At 38.6% G+C, this 22643-nt stretch overlaps 2 protein-coding genes across 2 annotated transcripts; both read right to left on the bottom strand.

Moving 5' to 3' along the window:
* Positions 1-5961: 5961 nt before the first annotated feature.
* LOC120461813 (uncharacterized) lies at positions 5962-10289 on the bottom strand. The gene is made up of 2 exons (XM_039650108.2): positions 9200-10289; positions 5962-8460 (listed from the first exon to the last, which is right to left on the bottom strand). Exons 1-2 carry the CDS (start codon positions 9903-9905, stop codon positions 7463-7465), a joined length of 1704 nt encoding a protein of 567 aa, XP_039506042.2. The 5' UTR covers positions 9906-10289; the 3' UTR covers positions 5962-7462.
* A 4223-nt stretch (positions 10290-14512) lies between these two features.
* LOC120461646 (LRRN4 C-terminal-like protein) lies at positions 14513-16875 on the bottom strand. The gene is made up of 2 exons (XM_039649854.2): positions 16718-16875; positions 14513-15730 (listed from the first exon to the last, which is right to left on the bottom strand). Exon 2 carries the CDS (start codon positions 15723-15725, stop codon positions 15021-15023), a length of 705 nt encoding a protein of 234 aa, XP_039505788.2. The 5' UTR covers positions 15726-15730; positions 16718-16875; the 3' UTR covers positions 14513-15020.
* Between the last annotated feature and the right edge of the window lie 5768 nt (positions 16876-22643).

Here is a 22643-nt window from a genome sequence, read left to right on the forward strand (position 1 = left end):
TCTTTTAGCAGAGCTTCAGCAAGCGTTTTTCTGTGGTGGAAATACATTAGCTACTAAAACTTGTTTGTGGAGAGCCCAGTGCATGGTTGTAACAACGACAGCCATGGGCAAATCGGTCCGAATTTTACTATTAATAATAAAAGATAAGCTACTGTGCATTATAAATGTCAGGAATGTATCTTTATTGACTCATTCTTTTTATAGAGATGATTGAATGCTGAAATATGAGGTATATATTTTTATAAAATCTCTTTTTGTGTTAACCTTTTTTTAAGATAAAAGACACTCCTTTAAAACAAATCTTTAATGTTATTAACTTGGTGAATTGATTGTGTATTAGGCTTTTTGTGTATGTGATCATGTTGGTCACTATATTCATGAAATGAAAATAATTTACATAATGATCAACTTTGTATTTTTACAGTAGCCTATATGCAAAGTACAATTTTCTATTTTCTAACATTCTAACATTTTAAGAGTGACATAGGGCTACAAAAGCTATTTTAGGTCTATAACAGTTTGGATAGTGTTTAATATGAGAGCTGTTCAAAATTATTTAAGAGATAAGTATTGTGTTACTAAATAAGTATCTATCAGACCCTTTTACTTTTAAAAACTCCATTTCGTGACAAATATTGTTTAACAAGCCATAACTAAAAGTGTGCCATGCATATAATTTAAGGCAATAACCAATGCGCTAATGGTTACTTCCTCTCTTTAAAGTTAGATTAAACTAGCAAAATAACTGGATTCTATTAACTGTGTTTTTCAAATGAACGGTATGTGATTTTATTGTTGGGTTGTTGTTGTTTGGTTTAGTTTTTTTTTGTTGTTTTGTTGTTTTTTTTTGGGGGGGGGGGGGGGGGGGGGGGGCGCTCGAAGGGGGTCTCGCCCTGGGTGTAATTCAGAGTAGAACCGCCACTGGCCGTGTCAATAAAAGCTTTTATTGGACTAACAAGGACGTTTTCAGTTCTGAAACTTACAGGATATTCTTATAATATGATGACCTCTTAGATTTGATTTCTCAGTTCATCACCCTTTTAAATAAAAAGGAGATGCGTCATACCCCGCCTGTCGTTGAGTTCACGGTCGGTTCAACTTCCCACGTTTATTGTAGTTTGATTAGAGATATATATGAATATATACGATACCTTCAAAGAACATTTTTATTCACTCGTTAATAAAATGTCAACAACAGAAGACTTGTCCATCAAGCCTTACATATTTGAGCCAGAGCGAGCGAGTTGATAAAGACGACGACAAACCTGCAGAACAACCTCTTCATATGGATATATTGGTATGTAAGTTAACTGTTTTGTGTTATTAGTGAAAAGTCGACTATTTCTCTTGTTAAAACTAGCACACTGACAAGATAAATGACTACGGTCTAATCTTACCACAAACAATCTGTATTGATAATATGATACGTTTAGAAAAGCATCAGAAAAGCAGCTAAATGATCATTAAGAAAGTAAAGTACTTTATTTTTATTAACGATATTTACAGCTTATCGAAATGCTCTGTTCGTCGTCTCCAAAGATAGAAGGAATTTACCTCTCATTCAGACGAAGTCAATCGGCAAACCCTTCTTTATACTGGCGGAGGTTGTTGAAGTGGGAATCCTTGAAGTGCTTCAGGTCACTACATGATCCAACAATCGAACATTTTGACTTGCCCTCTCGTAACTTCTGCATCATTGAGCTCCGACTACAAAATCGGAGCGAGAAATAATAATGGCGGATTGCTCGAAGTGTTGGACCGGTAGTCAGTGTCCTTATTTGGCAGTTCCGCTGCAAATACGGTGACGTGATAGTTCAAAAAACGTCATAGAGAACAGAAAAATCTGAACAGGTTGAAAAATATGACCAAAACAGAATATAAAGATATAAACACAGCACCTGAAGAGAATAATTTCATCTTTTCTGTACTTATAAAACACTCCAAATATACAACAAACTGCATTTAAGGCCTAAAAAAAGTGGATTTTGCATGATATGTCTCCTTTAAATGTGAACCTGTGATAAAAGCTGATGGCGTTCACATGCGCATTAAGAATTGATTCTATAGTTATGTTAGTTTGAATATACACTCACCGACCACTTTATTAGGTACCCCATGCTAGTAATGGGTTGGACCCCCTTTTGTCTTCAGAACTTCCTCAATTCTTCGTGGCATAGATTCAACAAGGTGCTGGAAGCATTCCTCAGGGAGTTTGGTCCATATTGACATGATGGCATCACACAGTTGCCGCAGATTTGTCGGCTGCACATCCATGATGCGAATCTCCCGTTCCACCACATCCCAAAGATGCTCTATTGGATTGAGATCTGGTGACTGTGGAGGCCATTTGAGTACAGCGAACTCATTGTCATGTTCAAGAAACCAGTCTGAGATGACTCCAGCTTTATGACATGGCGCATTATCCTGCTGAAAGTAGCCATCAGAAGTTGGGTACATTGTGGTCATAAAGGGATGGACATGGTCAGCAACAATACTCAGGTAGGCTGTGGCGTTGCAACGATGCTCAATTTGTACCAAGGGGCCCAAAGAGTGCCAAGAAAATATTCCCCACACCATGACACCACCACCACCAGCCTGAACCGTTGATACAAGGCAGGATGGATCCATGCTTTCATGTTGTAGACGCCAAATTCTGACCCTACCATCCGAATGTCGCAGCAGAAATCGAGACTCATCAGACCAGGCAACGTTTTTCCAATCTTCTATTGTCCAATTTCGATGAGCTTGTGCAAATTGTAGCCTCAGTTTCCTGTTCTTAGCTGAAAGGAGTGGCACCCGGTGTGGTCTTCTGCTGCTGTAGCCCATCTGCCTCAAAGTTCGACGTACTGTGCGTTCAGAGATGCTCTTCTGCCCACCTTGGTTGGTTATTTGAGTCACTGTTGCCCTTCTATCAGCTCGAACCAGTCTGACCATTCTCCTCTGACCTCTGGCATCAACAAGGCATTTCCGCCCACAGAACTGCCGCTCACTGGATGTTTTTTCTTTTTCGGACCATTCTCTGTAAACCCTAGAGATGGTTGTGCGTGAAAATCCCAGTAGATTAGCAGTTTCTGAAATACTCAGACTCAGGTGGCACCAACAATCATGCCACGTTCAAAGTCACTCAAATCACCTTTCTTCCCCATACTGATGCTCGGTTTGAACTACAGGAGATTGTCTTGACCATGTCTACATGCCTAAATGCACTGAGTTGCCGCCATGTGATTGGCTGCTTAGAAATTAAGTGTTAACGAGCAGTTGGACAGGTGTACCTAATAAAGTGGCCGGTGAGTGTATGTGCACAGGTTTGTAATTCCCTACAAAACCATGCCTGAACAAACTACTTGTCATGTCTATAAATTTTATACAGAATTTTGTTTTATTTTATCACTTCGGGGTAGGTACACAAAATTAAATTCACAACGCTTGAAAGGAATCCTCCATAGGGAGAGGCTAGTTGGCACTTCAGCACTGCATTGTCATCGTCATCGGGTCCAGGCTAAGCTCCTCGTTAGATCTGGATGTGGCCAGTTCCGGCTGACCTAATCTATGGAGCCTAACATTGAATTATAGAAGTCTATAATGTATTATGTGTATGCTAGGGCAAAAAGATGTGTCTTTAATCGAGCTTTGAACTGACAGAGTGTGTCCACAAACTATTCCACAATTTTGGTGCTAAATAAGAAAAGGATCTACCACCAGCAGTCGATTTTGATATTCTAACTGGCCGGAATTTTGAGATCGCAATAGACGTGAAGGACTATAATGCGTTAAGAGCTCGCTCAAGTACTGGGGAGCTAAACCATATAGTGCTTTGTAAGTAATCAACTATATTTTAAAATCTATACGATGTTTAATATGCAGCCAATGCATGATAGAACCGGGCTATTATGGGTAGTAGAACTTTTTAGTAGAACTTAAATTACTTTTCAATTCTCTTACCCTGATAGAGAATAAGAAGAGTTTTAGACTTATAGAGTGCTAAAACAAATATTACAAATAGCTATTAAATGGACTCTTCATATGTTTTTCTATCGATGAGCTATAGATTGATTTAAAAAAATAAATAAATCGAATGAGTACGATTCGCTAAATAAAATTGACGATACTCACGATTATCCGATTCGGTGTCTCGAATCAGCGAATGATTCGAGTGAATGATCCTATTGGTGGGGAACTGTGGCTGCAGACTCCGAGTCTGCATTCATACTACTCGAAATTTTCGACTAAAAATTACATTAGAAAAAAAAACTTACATTAATTTGCTGCGTACTTATTTGGTAGCCTTGTTTTCCACCTAAATGAATTATAAATAAACATAAAAAACTAGACTATTTGCAGTATATTAAATCGTTTTTGACCCACGAAACCATACAAAACAACAATGGCATACATAAAGTAAAATAAAATGCATAAGTATAAATGATGTATGCACCGTTTTTCCTCCTCGGTTACCCTCAAATAAAAACGGAGTAAGCACCGGCTTTGGCGACAGAAATTATTACAAATGCGCACAAGCCGCGTAAGGTCCGCCATGCTGGTTTGTTTACATCAGGCTTACAGTTACCACAATTCTTTGCGCTAAGGTAGTTTGAACTTTGGAGTGACTGGGCTGGAATTCTACAAAATCGAGAGTCGTGGTTTGAAGTCATGATTTACCTGCTCAAAAACCTGCCTGGAAAGCAGCACACGTCTGACACACGAGTCTGTAGGCTCTGACAGCGTTGCATCACGTGGTGCACCTGCTTGTATTACACTGTCTGATGATACAGAGCACTGGGATGAGTGTTCAACCAAACAAACGTTACCCTCAATGTGACATTAAAAGATGCTTACCGCAGCATGGAGAGCCGGGACAATGAGGTCTGGACAGGGTGTGGGCTCAAAGAGCAGAGTGGTCTTGACTTACGTCACAGAGACTATAATCATGCCTCAGCGGATACATGAGTCACTTCAGAACCAAGAAGGGAGGAGAGCTCTGAGTCTGACCAAACAACTAAATGTGGGTCAGACTTTGGCTGACCGATGTCTCATCGTCTGGGGCAAAAGAGCACAGTGGCACTACAATGAAAGTATTTGGGTTGAATTGACTGATGGGGTACTGCTTGATGGTCAATTAAACATATAGGCTAGTTAAAGCACATTCTGTATCATATTAATATATTAGACTATTTTAAATAATGTCTAGACTATTTTAAATCAGTAACATTTTTTTCTTGACCAAAATTTGACAATAACATAACAAAAGATATCTATTTCAAATAAACTCTGTTCTTCTGAACTTTCTATTCAACGGAGAATTCTGAAAAGAAAAATGTATAATGGTTCCCACAAAAATTAAGCTGCACAACTGTTTCCAACAACTGTGCAGCAAATAAGCATATTAGAATAATTTATGAAGGATTATGTGACACTGAAGATTGGAGTACTGATGCTGTAAATTCAGCTTTGCCAAAGAAATTAATCTCATTTTAACATATAAAAAATTTAAGTTTATTTAAAAAATTTAAGTTTATTTAAAAAATTTAAATTTATTTAAATTATAATAATAACAGTAATATTTCTATTTTTACTGTATGTTTTGATCAAATAAAATGCAGCATTAGTGAGTGTGAGACTTCTTTCAAAAACATATAAAAAATCTTACTGATCACTTTTGATGTCTATAAATATCCAAATCAATATTGCTGCAATAAATCTAAACATGAGTACAGGATACCTATTATTGATCCTTAAATGAACCAATTAAGCCTAACAAATGTATTGATGATAACTGATGTTGCCCTGTTGAACATTATAGCTGTTTTCATTTTTCCAAGAGTGAAAATCCATCAATTTTTACATGAATTTGTTCAAATTCAAAATATATGTAGTTTATTTTATGTTGTATCCTGTGAGTGAGACATCCCAACATCCCAGTGTAACCAGAGTCAACACAAAGAAACACAAATACACTCTATATTTATATCAATAATTAATACATTTGAAAGTTTTAATGGTCAATGTTTATAATACTGTTGGTACATCATTCTGAATATGAGTGAACTTGAAGGGTATATAGATATTAGGGAGCTGACGACTATTCCCCTTTTTATAAAAGAGTATAATCACTGGAAATACATACTGAAGGATAAGCAAGTAGAGATGTTTTGTTATAGCAAAGGAATTCTCAGCAGATGTTAGTTTTCTTATCAAAAATGGCCTGTTTTTAGATATCTTACAATTAAGTTTAATGCTGGAGAAACATTCAGTTCCGCATATTTACTGAGCATTTTTTGGGGTGTTTGCAATCATTTTTTGTTGAACCAAATACACAATCTTCAAACATCTACAACAACAGCTCTAAATTCAACCTCACATGTGCGCACAGTCAGGAACAAATGCAATATTATAACAAAGTGAAAAGTTTAAATTGTCCAAAGTTATTAAAACACTTGTCATGGATCTTTTAAAGCTCCAGTTTCTGGCATGAAATTTTAAAGACTAAACCTATTTCCGTTCTATATACAGAATATACACGTTGAATGAACAAGATGACATTTTTTTTTTTTAGATATAAAAACAAACAAAACATTGGTGGAGAAAAAAAGTATTCACAAAACCACACAGATTGATGACATGGCCGTGACAGAAACAGCGTCTCCATTTTTGGAGGAGAACCAACCAAAAAAGCAATTTGGCAGTGACAGTCTTTCCCTCTTACATTCATTCGAGGGCACCACTTTTAAAGTTTCCTTGATTTGTGTTAGCAGTGGATCTGCACAATACATTTTTACAAGATGAGTCAGCTGAACTCCATGAACATTTCTGATTGTTTGGATCAGCACCATGTGATATACTCTTCACCCTGAACACAACATCCTCCAAACTTGGCTCTTAAATCTACCAATAAACCAAATATACTTCCAAGGTAAACTGAATGAATATTCTGCAGCCTGCAACAATAAAAAGGAAAAAAAGTTACCTTCATTTAAAACAATATTATGATGCACATTATGCACATGTCAGCCTGTGCAATACAACCACAGTTAAGGCTTTAATGCGTTCATCTTCGAACACCTATGCAATAGCTCTTTCTCTGAAGAGGGCATATTAAAATGATTATTACACCAATGACAACACCCATAATTGTGAGTAACCGATCATACAATACCCTGTTAAGTCCCACGGGAGCATCAACAGCTCCAACACTAAAACACATAGAAGGAAAAGCCTGCAAGACCTGCAGTGGTTTTGTCCTGGTCTATATGATGTGACATCATCGGATATAATATGTGAATATTTAGGAAAAGTCATCATGTTACATAACCATATTGTCAAATAATGAGCTTTGTTTTTATGTTGCCACTGAAAGTGTTTTTTTTTTAACCCAGGACAAGAACCTTGATTGTAGAGTTAACATCACATTTTGATTCTAAATTCACTATAAGTGAACTTTTCACTTTCTTATCTGTTTGCTTGACTACACACAGTCCACCACAGGCTCGCCTTCGTTTCCTTCTTCTTCCCCCCACATCCCGAATCTCATATCCTCATCATCCATGGATCCCCCATCCGCCTCTCCCAAACCGGCCATGCCTATTGCTTCATCCGCTCCAGGCTCCCCCTGATGGGCACGGAGGTGTTTCCTCAGACTGGCCGGATCTTTAAAGCCTCGATGGCAGAGTGGGCAGCAACATGGCCGTTCTCCTGTGTGTATGCGCTGGTGGTGCTTCAGGTGCTGCAGGCGACTGAGGCGTTTCCCACAGACGCTGCACACGTACGGTTTTTCACCAGTGTGTGTGCGGCGGTGCTTCCGCAGGCCGTCGAGATGGCGAAACTGCGTTCCGCAATCGGAGCAGGAGTACGGTTTCTCACCTGTGTGGATGCGGAGGTGAGTTTTAAGAGCCCCAGACTCACGGAAACGGCGGCCGCACACGGTGCACGGGTACGGTTTCTCTCCTGTATGGATCCTCAGGTGCTTTTTCAGGCTAGAGATCAGACGGAAGGTCTTGCCACACTCCAAACACAAGTGAGGACGTTCTCCAGGTGCCTCCCCCATCAACTCTGAGATGGAGCGCCGCATAGGCTCTTCTGGCGATGAGGCATCCACCCCTGGGCTCCTCCTGGGAGTCATACCCAAACCAGGAGCATCTCTCTGGGCCGATCTAAGTCCGGAGGTCCCCTGCGTAGGCGAACTACTGGAGGAGGGTCCATTGTGAGGCCTGGAGGGGGGCGGTGGTGTAGTTTTGGAGGGGTGATGGTGTGAACGGGAGCCTCCTTCCTCCTCGACCACATGGACGTATGCCAGATCACACACGCTCTGAGCTGAATGCTCAGCTTCTGTGGGTGCCTCTCGTCCCAGCACACACACCTGTCCAGAGGCAGATACCTGCTCCTCTTTAACAGAGAAGCTAGTGTGTGAGGGAGGGTTGGGGGGTCTGGTGTGCGTGAGTCTTCTGCTGTCATCTGCCATCTCACCTGGAACACAGATCACAAATATACACACTGGTGGTAGGAAAGAGCAATGGCATGAGAAATCACAGTCAAAACTTTGACATGCCAATTTCATAATCGCATAAACTAATTATAATACTGAGTCAACTAAAAGCTGTTCTTTCTAAAATCTCCACGTATATTTCTACTGCATAAAATACACGAATATTTTAAAAGTAACAACAATTTTAAAATATTCATGAATTTTATTTTTTGAGTCTAATAATTAGGCTATTTATTACATGAAAAGCAAAAGAAAGTTGTATGGTTATTATGAGATTTAAAAAACAGTATTATCAGTTGTCTACTTATAATATTTTATCAAAAGAATCTAATAATTTTAAATGCAACAATTTAGGTATGAAAAATAGAGTATGACAACAACTATCATTTTGAGATTTACTAATGATTAGACTTAATATTAGAAAGAAATATGATTAAATTATTACTGTTTGATCATTTAAATCTATATAAAAATTGAAAATATGGATGCACATTTAAATATCCAATATCGGCAGATAACAATATCTAATGTCGACAGAAAAGCGATATGGTACCAACATGTTGTGTATCCCTTAACCCTGTTGTTGCCACACTAAGCACGTTTACTTATTAGCCAATTGAAATGTCTAATCCCGGTGTGTGGCTTTGTGTTGACAGTTGGCACATCAACCATTCATAAGAGCAACAGTACCTACTTGTGTAAAAATGATTGTTGCCTTACCAGGTCGGTTCATGTCTGAACAGATGTTAGACGAATGGACGGATATAGGGTCATAAAAACTATTCGTCACCGTCCCATCCGCCTGAATGGAGAGGTGGCAGCTCTTGAACTCTTCTCTGGAGTCAAAGCCGTGTATGGCATCACCCAGAGCGCCACTCAATTCGGGTTCAGCTCCAGTAAAGCAGCGCGGATCCGGGTCGGGCGCACTCCGATGGGTTAAGCGGTTCGAGTTTAAGGGTCCAGAGGTGGCGTAGACGTGATGTCCAGGCATGGATGGGTTTCCAAAGGGGCCTTGAAGCTGGTCGATTAATTTCTGAGCGCTACACAGACACTCCTGTAACGTTTTGAGCTCTCTCTCCGAGACTTCGAGCCGAACCTTCAGCTTCTCGTTCTCTTGCTCTTTGGTCAACAGCTCACGCTGGGTCTCGGACAGCACTGCCACGATCTCGCCCAGAAGGGTGTCCACTGCGGCGGACAGAGTGGACCGGATGGTCGGTCCAAGACGAGTTCTGAGTGTGGAGATGGAGAAGTTTTTGTCCCGGACCGTGTTTTGCATGCACTCATCCTTCTCCCCCTTAGGGGATGAGTTGATTATAGTTTGTTTACGGTGAGATGCGCTGGCTGATGGGCTATTTGTTGCTGTTGGTACCGACACTGGATTGATTCTGCCCGCCCCGTTTTCACCGTTGTTGCGCTTAGAGTTCATTGCGAATTATTCTGCTGTACAACCAAACGAAAAAGAAACCGATTTTATCAATTATTTAAAAATGAAACGCCCATCCTTTGGAGTCTCACTGCGACAATTATTTCTAACCACTCAGAAATGGGAAACTAAAGACGACGAGCCTGACTAGCTACTATAGCATTGCCATTAGCAAACTAGCCCACACATTCCTCTCGCAAATAGAACCTTTCACTGCCTGACCTTTGTTGAAAGCTCGATAAATAACCACACTGAAAGCTCACGACAATACTATTTTTAATCTGCATTAATGTTGTAATCGTGTTGTAGCTACGAGCCAGAGCCTTCATTCCACTGTACAAACGCGGAGGTCAATCCTGACTTTTGATTGGTCAAAGTTGTGGTCGCGGTATAATGACATTGTCTGGCGTAAACAAAGCGCATGAAAATGACGATTTTTTTTTTCAGAGCGAGAGATTTATTACTGTTTGTTAATGTTTGCTTACCATGCTGTACACAAAACTCTTGTTTACACAAGAAACATTTGCTGATGCAAAGTAGTGTTTTTAACAGTTCAACATACGATGACGTATGAAAGGCAAGTTCGTCTAGATAAACTTTGACGTTGTCTTGATATAAAATGTAAAACCTTTAAGTTTGACGTCTTCACATGGCCTTATGACAGAAATAAGCTAGTCAGACAAAAAAACTTATTCAAGTGGTTCTCAATCAGAGGGCCTTTTTGGGGGCCTCAGCAAACATAATACAGTAATACACAATCGTAATTAAAATACTCAAACATAAATTTCTACTTCATATACACTGACATTATATTTTTTTCAGAAGTCTTTTAAATAGAGTGTCTGGTCGCTAGTGAATGAAAAATTGTCCATGCTGTCTGGTTCACATGACAGATTCTGCAAATAATCATAATTAAGCTGTGGGAGTGTAAGCCATAACTTAAGAATAATTTATCTTTGTTTGCTGGTTTTATGGAACACCCTTGAGGTGAAAATGGGGTTGACTATAAACAAAAGGGAATTACAAGAATTAAGATCTTTTGATTCAGCTTTTGGATATTGCAGTTTATGCGTAAAATACAATCTTTCTTGTAATGTAGGCCTACACAATCATGACTGTGGAAGGAAAAAACATAACTGTGTGTGTGTGTGTGTGTGTGTGTGTGTGTGTGTGTGTGTGTGTGTGTGTGTGTGTGTGTGTGTGTGTGTGTGTGTGTGTGTGTGTGTGTAACATTATCCCTTCAGTTAAAAAAACAAACAAACAAAAAAAAAACTTTTGTTTGAAAAGGTAACCCGTTCATATAACTAGACATGTATTCCACAAAACTGCATATTACTTACACAGAGATCAAAAATCTAATTTCTCCATAATTTTGATGTAACATTTCTCACTTCCTACAATGAAACAGTGCTACTATTACAGTGGATTTCAACCTTTTTGACTTCAATGTCCCAATTGCCCACAACAATATTCAAAGGTGAGGTGATATGTTCTACCTTTTCTATTTGAATGCTTATTTTGTCTTATTTTATATAATAAGTCATCTTGAGGCCCCCCCAGTGGGCCCTGCCCCCCTGGTTGAGATTCACTGTGCTATAGACCTTATTCAGAGCATCACCCTGAGAGATGCATGTCTATCCCTCACAGCCTCACTTTCATTCTAAAGATGGCGCTGATGTCAATAAGGTCTATTGTGAGCTGTTGTGTTCTTGGGCAGGTTGTGCTGCAGTGCCATCTGCTGGCAGATATCAGTATACAATGATTAATACGTCCCAATGATGGATTATGTGTATAAAGGGTTTTGGATATGTATTTTACTCTGTGTTGAGTATTATTTTTTGTTATGTGCTCTGTCTCTCTCAGTCTCCCTCACTGTGATTGCATTGCAGTTAATTAGCCACACCAGATGCTTGTAAAGAATGTGCTGAGAGCTAACTGGTTCACTTCTCCCTCCTCTGCACTATAGACTTGTGTTCTTTCGATTGAGTATAAAAACTGCAGCGCCATGACAGGTGTGATAGTGAGGCTGTGAGGGATAGACTTACCGTGTTTCCAATGGCATCCGCTGTAAAAAGCTGAATAAAGCTCCTAGATTACTCACAATTTTCCACAACTTACATTGTCAGGAGTTTTTTGTCAACTGAAATTTCTTAGAAAGATATTTTTCCAGTGTTTCATGAGCAGAACAATCCGAAAACACATTAAATAACAATACAGCCCATTGAAGAGATGCAAGTCTATCCCTCACAGCCTCGCTTTCATTCTCATTAAAAATCAAAGATGGCGCTGCCGTGAATAAGGCGTATTGCAGTTAATCCGCACACCTTGTGGTTTGTGTGTGCTCTGGTTTCAAAACAGAGCTGTAGCCTAGCCTACCCGGTAGTGTTTTTTTTTCTTTCTTTATAACATTGTTTTCGGAATTAAAAGGTAGGCTAAGGCCTTTCTATCGTATATTTACTTTTTTATGTTATAGGAAGCTGTACGTGTCACTTTTTGTCTTTTGTAACACATTTATCCCTGTTTTTGGTTAGTCAGGCAGTGGAAGGACTTGTCCAGGACTTGTACAGGTCGTTTAGTTGTCCTTCCTAGTTAACCATTTTGCTTGTTGTTTTGGTTAGACCCTCCCCTTAAAAAATGATTGCTTCTATTTTCTTTGTTTAAATTAAAAAACAACAACAACTTAGACAGATAGACAAGTGTTTCCACAAAGTGTGTCCCTTCAGTGGGACCATTTTTCTTCCTTGACGAACTTGTTATATAAATTTGTTCAAGTAGCTTTATGCTGTCATTGCCCCAAACTCATCCATGTGAGAGTATGATGGTAAACCATGATTCATCATTCCAGAGCTGTGGCAGTGACGGAGCTTTACACCAACCTGGGCATATTTGGCATTGCCTATCTGTGGTTGCAGCACACACCCATGGAAACCCATTTTACAAAGCTCCCAATGAATACTTCTGGTTCTGGTTTGCATTTACAGGGACTGTTTTGAACTTCAGTGTTACAAGCAGGGTCTGTGGTAATGCATATGCGTCATTCAGCGCTCTGTAATACTTTTCTTTGGGCTTACCGGAATGTGTGGCCCAACACTTTCTGACTTAGCTGTGCTTAGCTTAGAAGGAAGTATTAAAATTTGTGACTGATACTAGAGGAAAAAGACACATAAGTCACAATAAAGTAAAGTGGCAGTTTAATTTTTAGGAATTTTTAACAGTGGTTAACTCAGGCTCTGCTGTGGAACATCAGGCATTAGTTACAGCTACAGCAGTGCTCTCAGCCTAAACACATTTTTTTTTTTAAATTTTATTTAGTATTTTATTTATTTAGTTGGGAAAAATGTGCAGTGATCGGATAAGGATAGCTAGTTTAGCTCATGGAGGAAGGTGTGATGATGAAAAAGTAAGAAATGCAGTATATTTACAGTGTATTTATAGGCCCATCTTTTTTAAAGAAGCATCGAACAATAGTTACTCTTCATGACAATTACTTCAGCTGAATAAAATGAGCTGGTTATAATTTTAAGTGAATGGATCACAGATTGCTATGTATGTACAGTGGACTAAATAAAATAAAACATCTTAGGAAACAAATCATCATCCTCTTGCTCCGTGACCCCCACTTCTTATATTTTATATAATTTTTTTATAGATTCAAGTGTTTTATATGAGTCTGTATTACCCTATTTTTATTGCGATTAAAAAAAGTGGACTTATGGAGAAAAAAAGTGTAGTACATTGTGTCAGGATTAGATTTCAAAGTATTTAACATAATGATTTTATTTTTTGCTGTCCATTTGACCGTGCAGTTACAGCTTCTGTTTAAAATCAGTTACTTAAAATGAGGGGGTGGTATGGTAAGTCCAGATTCTTCACAGGGCCAAGAAAAAAGTTATAAATTCCTGGGATTTTCCACATTTTTCATTTACCGCAGAAATTATATCAAACAGCAGCACCTATCCACCAACTCAAGTATGTGTTTTTAGAGTGTAAATTTACCATCAACTCAAGAGGGGCTGAAAAAAAATATTTTAGAAACGATAAACATTTCTCTTTAGACAAAATTCTTCCATAATTATAGAAGAATAAACAGATACAGTCAGCCCTTTTAATACTATTGCTTCTTGTTATCTGCAGTCAATGTAATCCTCTGTATTTTAGAAAGCGGGAAAATAACTATGATTTACGACAGAATTACCATACACAGACATAAATAGTGTCTAGTGTGACTATTCAGTTCTCTGCAACTGGAAAGTTACGTTCTTTATTGTGGTGTGTGTGGTTTAAGGAAAACCACATCTCTGAATAGTTCAGCTTATTTTGCATACAAGGAAAAAAAAGTGGGGGTTAAAATTACATTAGTTTTTCACAATTGCTAAGACACTAAACCCTATTCTCTGAACTAAATTCTCTAAACCAATTTGTCGAATAAATAACTCTTTCTGCAAAATCTTAAACAAGTTTAGGCAGTTAGACACTTTGCAAAATCTCATGCTCTCTTTTTGCAAAACTCTAAACACATTTTCACTCATTAATACGCATCACACTGTGATTCATTTGTGGCGCAAAACACTGAACACAACAGGCAAAAGTTCAACTTATAGTTCCTATAATTCCAAATACAAAAAATCTTTTATTATTTTGTAAGATTAAATATTTACACAGATTATTTTAGCAAAAACGTACACTTAAAAAAGTAACCTAAAATGTGCTGTTGATCTGACCCAGTCCTAAATTTAAATGAGAAATTGTAATTGTGTCTCAAAAAAACAAAAAACATGGAGAAAGAAGAAACAAACACACACAAGTTAAAAACTGTGTTGGTGATTTGGGAAATGGTCTTGAAAAGGTGCCTATGATTAAAGTTAGCAGTCTGCAATTTGTGTCTATCAAAAATCACATTGTCAGACACTGACGACCAAATGAGAAGAATGTGCTGAGTCATTCGTCCACCTTCTCTGCACCCCTCTTTCATTGACTCATTAATACACTTCCTCTATACAGCATGCTCACAGTGGCTATCAGTCCACAGTCATTCATTTACTCCCATCATTCATACCAATATGAAGTGCATATTTATGGCCACACACAAACACACAAACAGATACAAGCTCCTTTCTGTTACAGAACTCCCCCTGTCTCGTTTCGTGCAGTAGACTTCCGCAATGTTTTGTGTCTCCACAGCAGCAGAGCCAGAATCAGAAGAACTATGAGTCCCACCACACCTCCAATAATGCCCAGCTTCAGCGCAAGTCCAGAGTCTGAAAGTTGGGGTTCAAATGTGGCACACGATTGCCCGTTCTCTGTGCTGAAGCCGGCTAGATTCACCGCTTTTACACACACGAGCGCACCAGCTGCCACATCCTGCAATACTGTTGCCCTTTTCCTCTCCTCCACCTCGATCTCCCAATCGACACCTTTATCCTTGCCTTTCACCAAGACAATGTAGTGGGTGACAATGGAGGTCGGAGCACACCAGTGCACCACGACCCCTTTGTCATCCTGTTGAGTTAGATACGAGAGGTGCGGTGGACTCGGGGGATTGTCTTTTGGGCTCAACCCTGGGCAGAGGCATGGTGTGACTGCTGCAAGCTCCTTGCAGGTTTGCTGCTGCTCCACACACATGTCATAGTAGCATGGATGGAGTTCTGGGACTTCAGAGGTAGACAAGCTGAGAGGCTCAATGGTAGTTTCTTCGTAATCACTGTAATCGTACATTTTTTCAGAGATGCGGGAACGGGGTCGAGTGGCATTCTGAGATGATGATGACAGGTCGAGAAAGTTGATGAGGAGGAGAAGGATGACAGAATGTAGACACACCAACATGATACCTGGTGGGGGGAAAAACACGAGTTACGAATGGAACTTTAGATCAGAGTCAACTAATTTCCTTGGGTGAATGGATTATAAGTCAATTATCTTTAAGTGATTTCATGAACAATTATTGACCTATAGTGTTACCTTAAGAACTACAGTTCTTGAATGTTCAGTAATATATTTTCAGATAGCATCGGAATGTAATAAAAGTGTGTTACTGAACAAAATGTAGCTCCAGATCAGTGGTCAACTCAAATGATTTATGACTCATTTCTCGGGTGAATGTTTCAAAGACCTTTAACTGATTGCATTAACCATTTTTGACTTGAGTTTAGAGTAAAATATCAAATTGTGTCGGATTTAATGTTTGAAGTTGTGTTGTTAAAAATAAAATATTACTTAATTTAAAAAAATTTAAAGATAGCAGATTAAAGATGGTTAAAGATTATAAGAAAGTCTTGTGTTGTCATTCAGTTGTATTTCAAAATGATAAGCCAATTTGCCAACCCCCCTCCCCCCATAAACATGAAGTGTAGTAAGAAAGAAGAATCACTACTAAACTGACTGAGGAATTAATATGAAGTAAACAACCAATGGCACTCGGAAAACGGTTTACATTTAGCAGAGTGAATACAAACAATCTAGCCATCCAGATTACTCTCTAGTGAAAAACAAACCAGTTAGCGCACACGTGCCTGAGTGTGTGTATTTAGTGTCATCTGCCCTTGGTTAAGATATCGATTAACATTCTTTTGCATGGGTAAACCAGACAGAGCTCATATAAAAACAACTCTGATAAGTTTTAAAGAGAAAAACACCAGACAGCCATGTGACAAAGGAATTCAGAGCTTTAGGTATTTTGATAAAAGGCTAGTAATTTGAGTAAAAGGCTTTTGTATTGAGCCTGTATGTTGATTGCTGTCTCAGTTACTTTTGTATCAAAACTGAAGTCGCAAGGTTAACGTATTGGGAAAAACAAGATATGAACATTACTTTCTTACCTTATTTAATAAGGGAGTCCAAAAAAAGGATTGTACTCAATCTTTAAATTTCTGCTATCCTCTTTCCCTTGCTCTTCATCGCCTTGCTACAGCAACTCTTTCTCTCTCCCCTACAATCACCTCCTTTTTCTTTCTAACCCCATCCCCCTCTCTCCCTCATCGCTCCACCTTTTCTCAGTTATTAGGCCGACTGGCACAGGGAATGTGTTTGGAATATGTGCACATAACTCTGATGAATCACAGCGATTACAGCTACATGTGCAGGTCAGAAACCTGACATGACACACACATGCACACACTCATTCAGATTCATGTTGAGCAACTGCTATACCTGAACTCATTGACATTCCATTAATAAAAGAGATAGTATTTCATACACAACTGTACTTCAAATTATGCTGAAACAGGTTCTTACTATCCTAGCAGCAGAAATCATGTTTTTATGGTAAACAATACTTACATTGAACACAGCTCAGTCGTGGCCTCTGGCATGCTGGTATGATGGTGAACAAGAGGCTCTTTATTTCAGAGATTTGGAGACGTGCTTCAAGCTTCAGTGGAATACTAATTTAAATGAAAATCTCAGTTTGTAATAACCAGAAATGTGGATTTGGTGTTCCACTAAAAAGATTTACTGCATCCTGGAGGCAGGTGTGTGTGTGTGTGTGTGTGTGTGTGTAGCTGCTCTAATCATAGAGAAGGAAGTCTGCTTTTTTTCATACTTAATGACAGTAAGAGTCAAAGTTCATGTCATTCATAATACGCACAGTCACACACTTCCATACACCCGCCTTAGAAACACTGTCATGGCATTGTGGTCAAGGTTATTTCATCATAATATCCTTTTTGTTTTGAGTCATAAGGCCCTATCTTGCACCCGGCGCAAATGACTCTGTACACTGACGCATTTATCATTGCAACCGCGCAAAGCATTTTTTCCCCCTCCACAGACGTAGGCTACATCGGTGAACTAAGAAAATGAACTTCGGTGCAAACTTCGGTCGGTGCAAAAAGGAGGCGTGTTTCGGCGCAAACATTCCCTTGTGCTATTTTGCAGTTCCAGAAAACAATTGCGCCACTAGTCTAAAGTCAGTGGCGCGTTGCGCATTGTTCATAATGCTATTCTAAGTGCGCATGCTTGGCGATTATTGTAGCGGGTGCACAACGCTCATACACTTTGATTCTCTCATCAACAGAGATGCAGCAGTTTTTATTTTTGAAAATCATACATTATAACAAAGAAACATATTAACACATGAGGGAAATCATTGTGGTGTTAATGAAGATGTAAAAAACACATTTACCTTAATTTTTCAGGCTAATTGTAGTAATGACGGATCAGACCTGTTTGCCCAATAGCGGCAAGACACATATGTATATAATGTTTAACTTACGCTGATTTGGGTGGGTTTCCCACATTTCCATACAACGTCACTTATACTCTCTTTCACTGCCCTGACAAGAACGTCCTCCTCGGCTGTGAACACTCCTTGCGCACCTGGCAAATTTGCGATAATAACAATCTGCCATGCAACATTCGCACCCGCTCTTAAAGGTTGTATCAGTGATTTCAGACCCAAACATTTTTTTATTATTTCTATAATAATAATTTCCATTATAATAAGACAACACGTTTTATTCATATCAGATACACATTGTGTAAGTAAGTTACCTTTACTTACATTTGATCCAATTCTTCTCCCAGTTCACCGGCCACTTACTATCATGTAGCCTATTTCGTGAGAAGTTTAGGAATTGAAAGTGTTGTAAACTAACATGGCGCCGCCCATAGCACATACAGCTCAACTAACGCGATCGTTAATTTAGGTGTTTAAACAACAGTTACAGAACACATCCACTTGAACATATTTGACAATCGGAACATCAGTGGTTGATGTTATAGCTAATATATTTGTGAATATTTTTCATAAAAAATGGAAAATGACAAAAGCAGATCACCAATCATTAAGCGCTGTGTTGTGGTTCCGTGACGCGTCACCATGGAAACATTAAAGTGACAGGTTCTAAAGCGGTCGCCTAGAAAAACTCACACTGGGGGATCAGTTAGAATATTTTAAACTTACGTGTGAAAGTCGGGTCAGTCGGGTCTATTTAAACCCATGATGTGTATCAAAGGGTTAAAAGTAGCAAATACTAAATTTCCAAGAATGTTTAGTAAGACCTTCATATAACAAAAAGAACAATACTGTGAGCGAGACAAAAGCATTTCTACAACATTTACATGTACATTCGACAATTTAACAGAATATCAACAGATCATCTGCTGTCAGGATTATTTGCAATTCCTGAGGAAGTGTGTTCAGAAACACCGGATAGATGATACTGACACAGAATCCCCACTGGAGTTTTGAGGTATTAAATGTGACATATCCATTTTTTATTCTTTTAGGGAGGATTTTCCTCTTTTTCAAGGGTCAAGCAAGAGTTAGGAAACTGAGAGAGATCTTTTCTGACATGACTCTTCTGATCACAGGATACAAGCCTCTTACCAGTATGAAGTACATTTAAAAACATCTGATGGTGCAACAGTGTTTGGTTACAAGGCCTTCCTACTTACAGTACATGTGGGAATCAGGAGGGCTCAAATTTCAACCTCAGAGTGTAAAGGTGAAGCTCCCCCAGAACTGGAACATGTCCTTTTTTTTCTGCACTCCCTGGAAAAAAAGGAAAAAAAAGAAAACCGAGACAGGCTCACACATGCACAACAAAACACAGCCAACCAACTACATCATATCCTTTTCTGATCTCTATAACTGGCTCATATATACCAATATAAACTACAAAATGTCATTCCATTTCTGTACATGAAAGTGCTGTGAAATGCATTCACAGACCAGTCTAAATACTTATACTACTATAAATATATGTTTTTAATAATGAGCATGTGTTTTCCAGAGAGAATCAATCATAAGGGAATATTTTTCTGTGGGAAAGCTGAACATACGGGCATCTAGGGACAAATGGAGTAAACAGAGGGAGGAAAACATGTCAAAATGCTCTAATACTTGTATTTGTTCATGCATAACTAAAGATATTATACACAAAAGTGCAAGTCTTTTTATTTTCAATATCAAGGCCTGTTTTTTTAATGGCTTAATTATTGAATGACACATGACTACATGAGTATAATAATTGTTGTTTTTTGTGTGGTCTGTTCAAGCAGGCTACATGTCGACATTATTGCGCACACGTTTTTACCTTCCCACTTCACGTCCTTCCCCTCTTTGACAATCTCCTGTCTTTATATTTCTCTCCATTTTCTCTAGATCCAATCTGTCATACAGACATGCTCCTCAACCTCTCTCTCTCTCTCTGTTTCTGTTTCTCTTCATCACATCTGGTGGTGATTAACTGGTGTGCTGAAAGCAGCTGCAGAAGGGAGCAGCTGCAAAGAAAAACAAGCACGCATGTCATGCATACATCAGACCTAGGGTGTGTTTAGTGGGAAAATGAAATAAGCATGAATGTCAGGGTGTAGCTGTTGTGTGCATCTGTGCGAGTGTGTGTGTGTTTTATCACAGTTTGTGTATTTGAGCTTCATTGTGTCTGACTCGTCAAAATGTAACTTGGGGCAGCAGTTTCAGAATGACATGTTTAGTTTGGGTGTGTTTATTAAATGCACTGTTGTTTAACACTTTATGGTTTGTCTTGTTTGTTTTACAAAGTACATCCTGTCCCCATTACGCAGCAGTTAATAGTATTAAGCTGGAACGGAGCTGTGTCATCAGGGGTCTGAAACGATTTAATTGCACATTCTACCCACTACATCCTATTACTTCAACAGATTACTTTAACTCCTGTATAAAACACAGCAGTTGTGTTACAAAAGTAAAAATCCCATTCATTTTCCTTTTAGGGCAATAATCCTTTAAAGTCTATATGCTTTTGTTGAAGCCATCAGCAATTGAAATATAGCATTATGTAGCATCATGTGCCCTCATGATCTTTAATCAAATCAACCTCTCCTTCCTCTTACAGTGACATCTCTTCTCTGATGACGTGTTTATTGGCAAGAGGGTGGGACAACCAGCCACTCACCAAACCACAACGATCCAATCAATTCCCAATGGACATTCAAGGCCCGCCCCATATTTTTTTCTTGTTCAAGAAGCTGTTTCAGTTGGATTCATGTCACAATAGTGAAGAAAAGTCTATAGCAACTTCAGTTTCAGGCGGACTTTAAAATCAGGAATCCTGGTGGAAAAACATTATCCACGATTCTGCAAAGAAATCTTCACAATTCAGAGAATATTGCTTTAGTGCCTGTTCACCTTTCTAGCAGTGCTGGTTCCATACATTTTTTTCTATTCATTTTCCCCATAGGTTTTGTTAAAAAGTCTTTGTTGAAGCGTTATAAACCATGGACTAAGCCAATCAGCTACAAGATGAATAAAAAAAAATTACAATCTATTATTTGTTATACAAAATGAAATGAACAACTTTAGTGATGAAAAGTATTACAATCCCATTAATCCTTGCAAATGATAATTAAATTAAAAAACAATGGTGAAATAGAAAACCATCATTTAAAGTTGTTGATTATTATGTAAACTATCACCAAAAGAAATTGATAACTCCCACCCAATCCCATGAAGCACTGCAAATGACGTAATAGTCTCCCTCCACTCTCAAAATATTTAAATATTTGTATGTATACATAAGTGCATAATTTGCAATAAATATAAAATACTATATATATATATATATATATATATATAAGGGAAGGAGGGTTGGCGCTCAGGAGGCGGACAAGGGGCTGGAAAATGGGGTGGCAAAGGTGGCTTAGACGTGACAAGATGCCTCCTGGGCAGCACCGGGAGATCAGGGACTCAGAGACTCACAGGGATGGGCATTTCGGTGACGACCTCCACGGTGTATCTGGGGTCTTGTGTCTTGAGCGGGCGTAGCAAGACAAGGAACATACATAAACTGAAGGCTTAAATACACAGGAAAACAAATGAGCTGACGAGATCCTTAACAAGACACACCAGAACAGAATACTCAAATCAATCAGAAACCATGGAAACCAACAGGCAGGGGATGGGAATGACAAAACTAATTAACAAACTAACTGCAAACAGAAATATCTCTACATCATTTTTTATTTGATAATGTCATTTGCAGTGCTTCATGAAATTGTAGTTCTTTCCACCAATAAATCTGTTAGGTACAGGTCTTAGGTCTTGTTAAGTCTTCTAACCTAATTTTTTTGTCCTATTTTTTATTTTTATTTTGCTCCAGATGATCAAAGTTTGTAATGTGATTCACCTGGTTGGTTTAGATCATGGCTTTTAACTCTTAAAGAAAGACTTTTTAAAAAAAAAAAAAAAACCTATGGGGAAAATTGCACTCTTTTACACCGATCTATGGAACAATAAATTCTAATTAATCAATCGTACCATCCAGCATTATAATATTTCCTAATAGTTGGAGTCTTCCATGGCAATCCTTTATATTGGTCTACTCGTCTGTGTAACTGAACCTGAAGCAACTTTCATGTCTCCTGGTATCCATGGACTCCTCCTCTTGTTTTAAATGCAACTGCCGCCATCTTACTTCTCTGTTATCGATTGCAGTGCAAATGACCTCAGAAAACTTAAAGGGTTAGTTCACCCAAAAATGAAAATTATGTAATTAATGACTCTCCCTCATGTCGTCCTATGCCCGAAAGACCTCCATTTACACAATTTCACGGAACACAATTTAAGATATCTTAGATTTAGTCTGAGAGTTTTCTGTCCCTCCATTGAAAATGTATGTACGCCGGTATACTGTCCATGTCCAGAAAGCAAATAAAGACATCATCAAAGTAGTCCATGTGACATGAGTGAGTTAGCTAGAATTTTTTGAAGCATCGAAAATACATTTTGGTTCAAAAATAACAAAAACTACAACTTTATTCAGC

This window comes from Pimephales promelas, chromosome 4 (assembly GCF_988280905.1).
Source record: "Pimephales promelas chromosome 4, fPimPro1.hap1.1, whole genome shotgun sequence".
Classification (NCBI taxonomy): domain Eukaryota; kingdom Metazoa; phylum Chordata; class Actinopteri; order Cypriniformes; family Leuciscidae; genus Pimephales; species Pimephales promelas.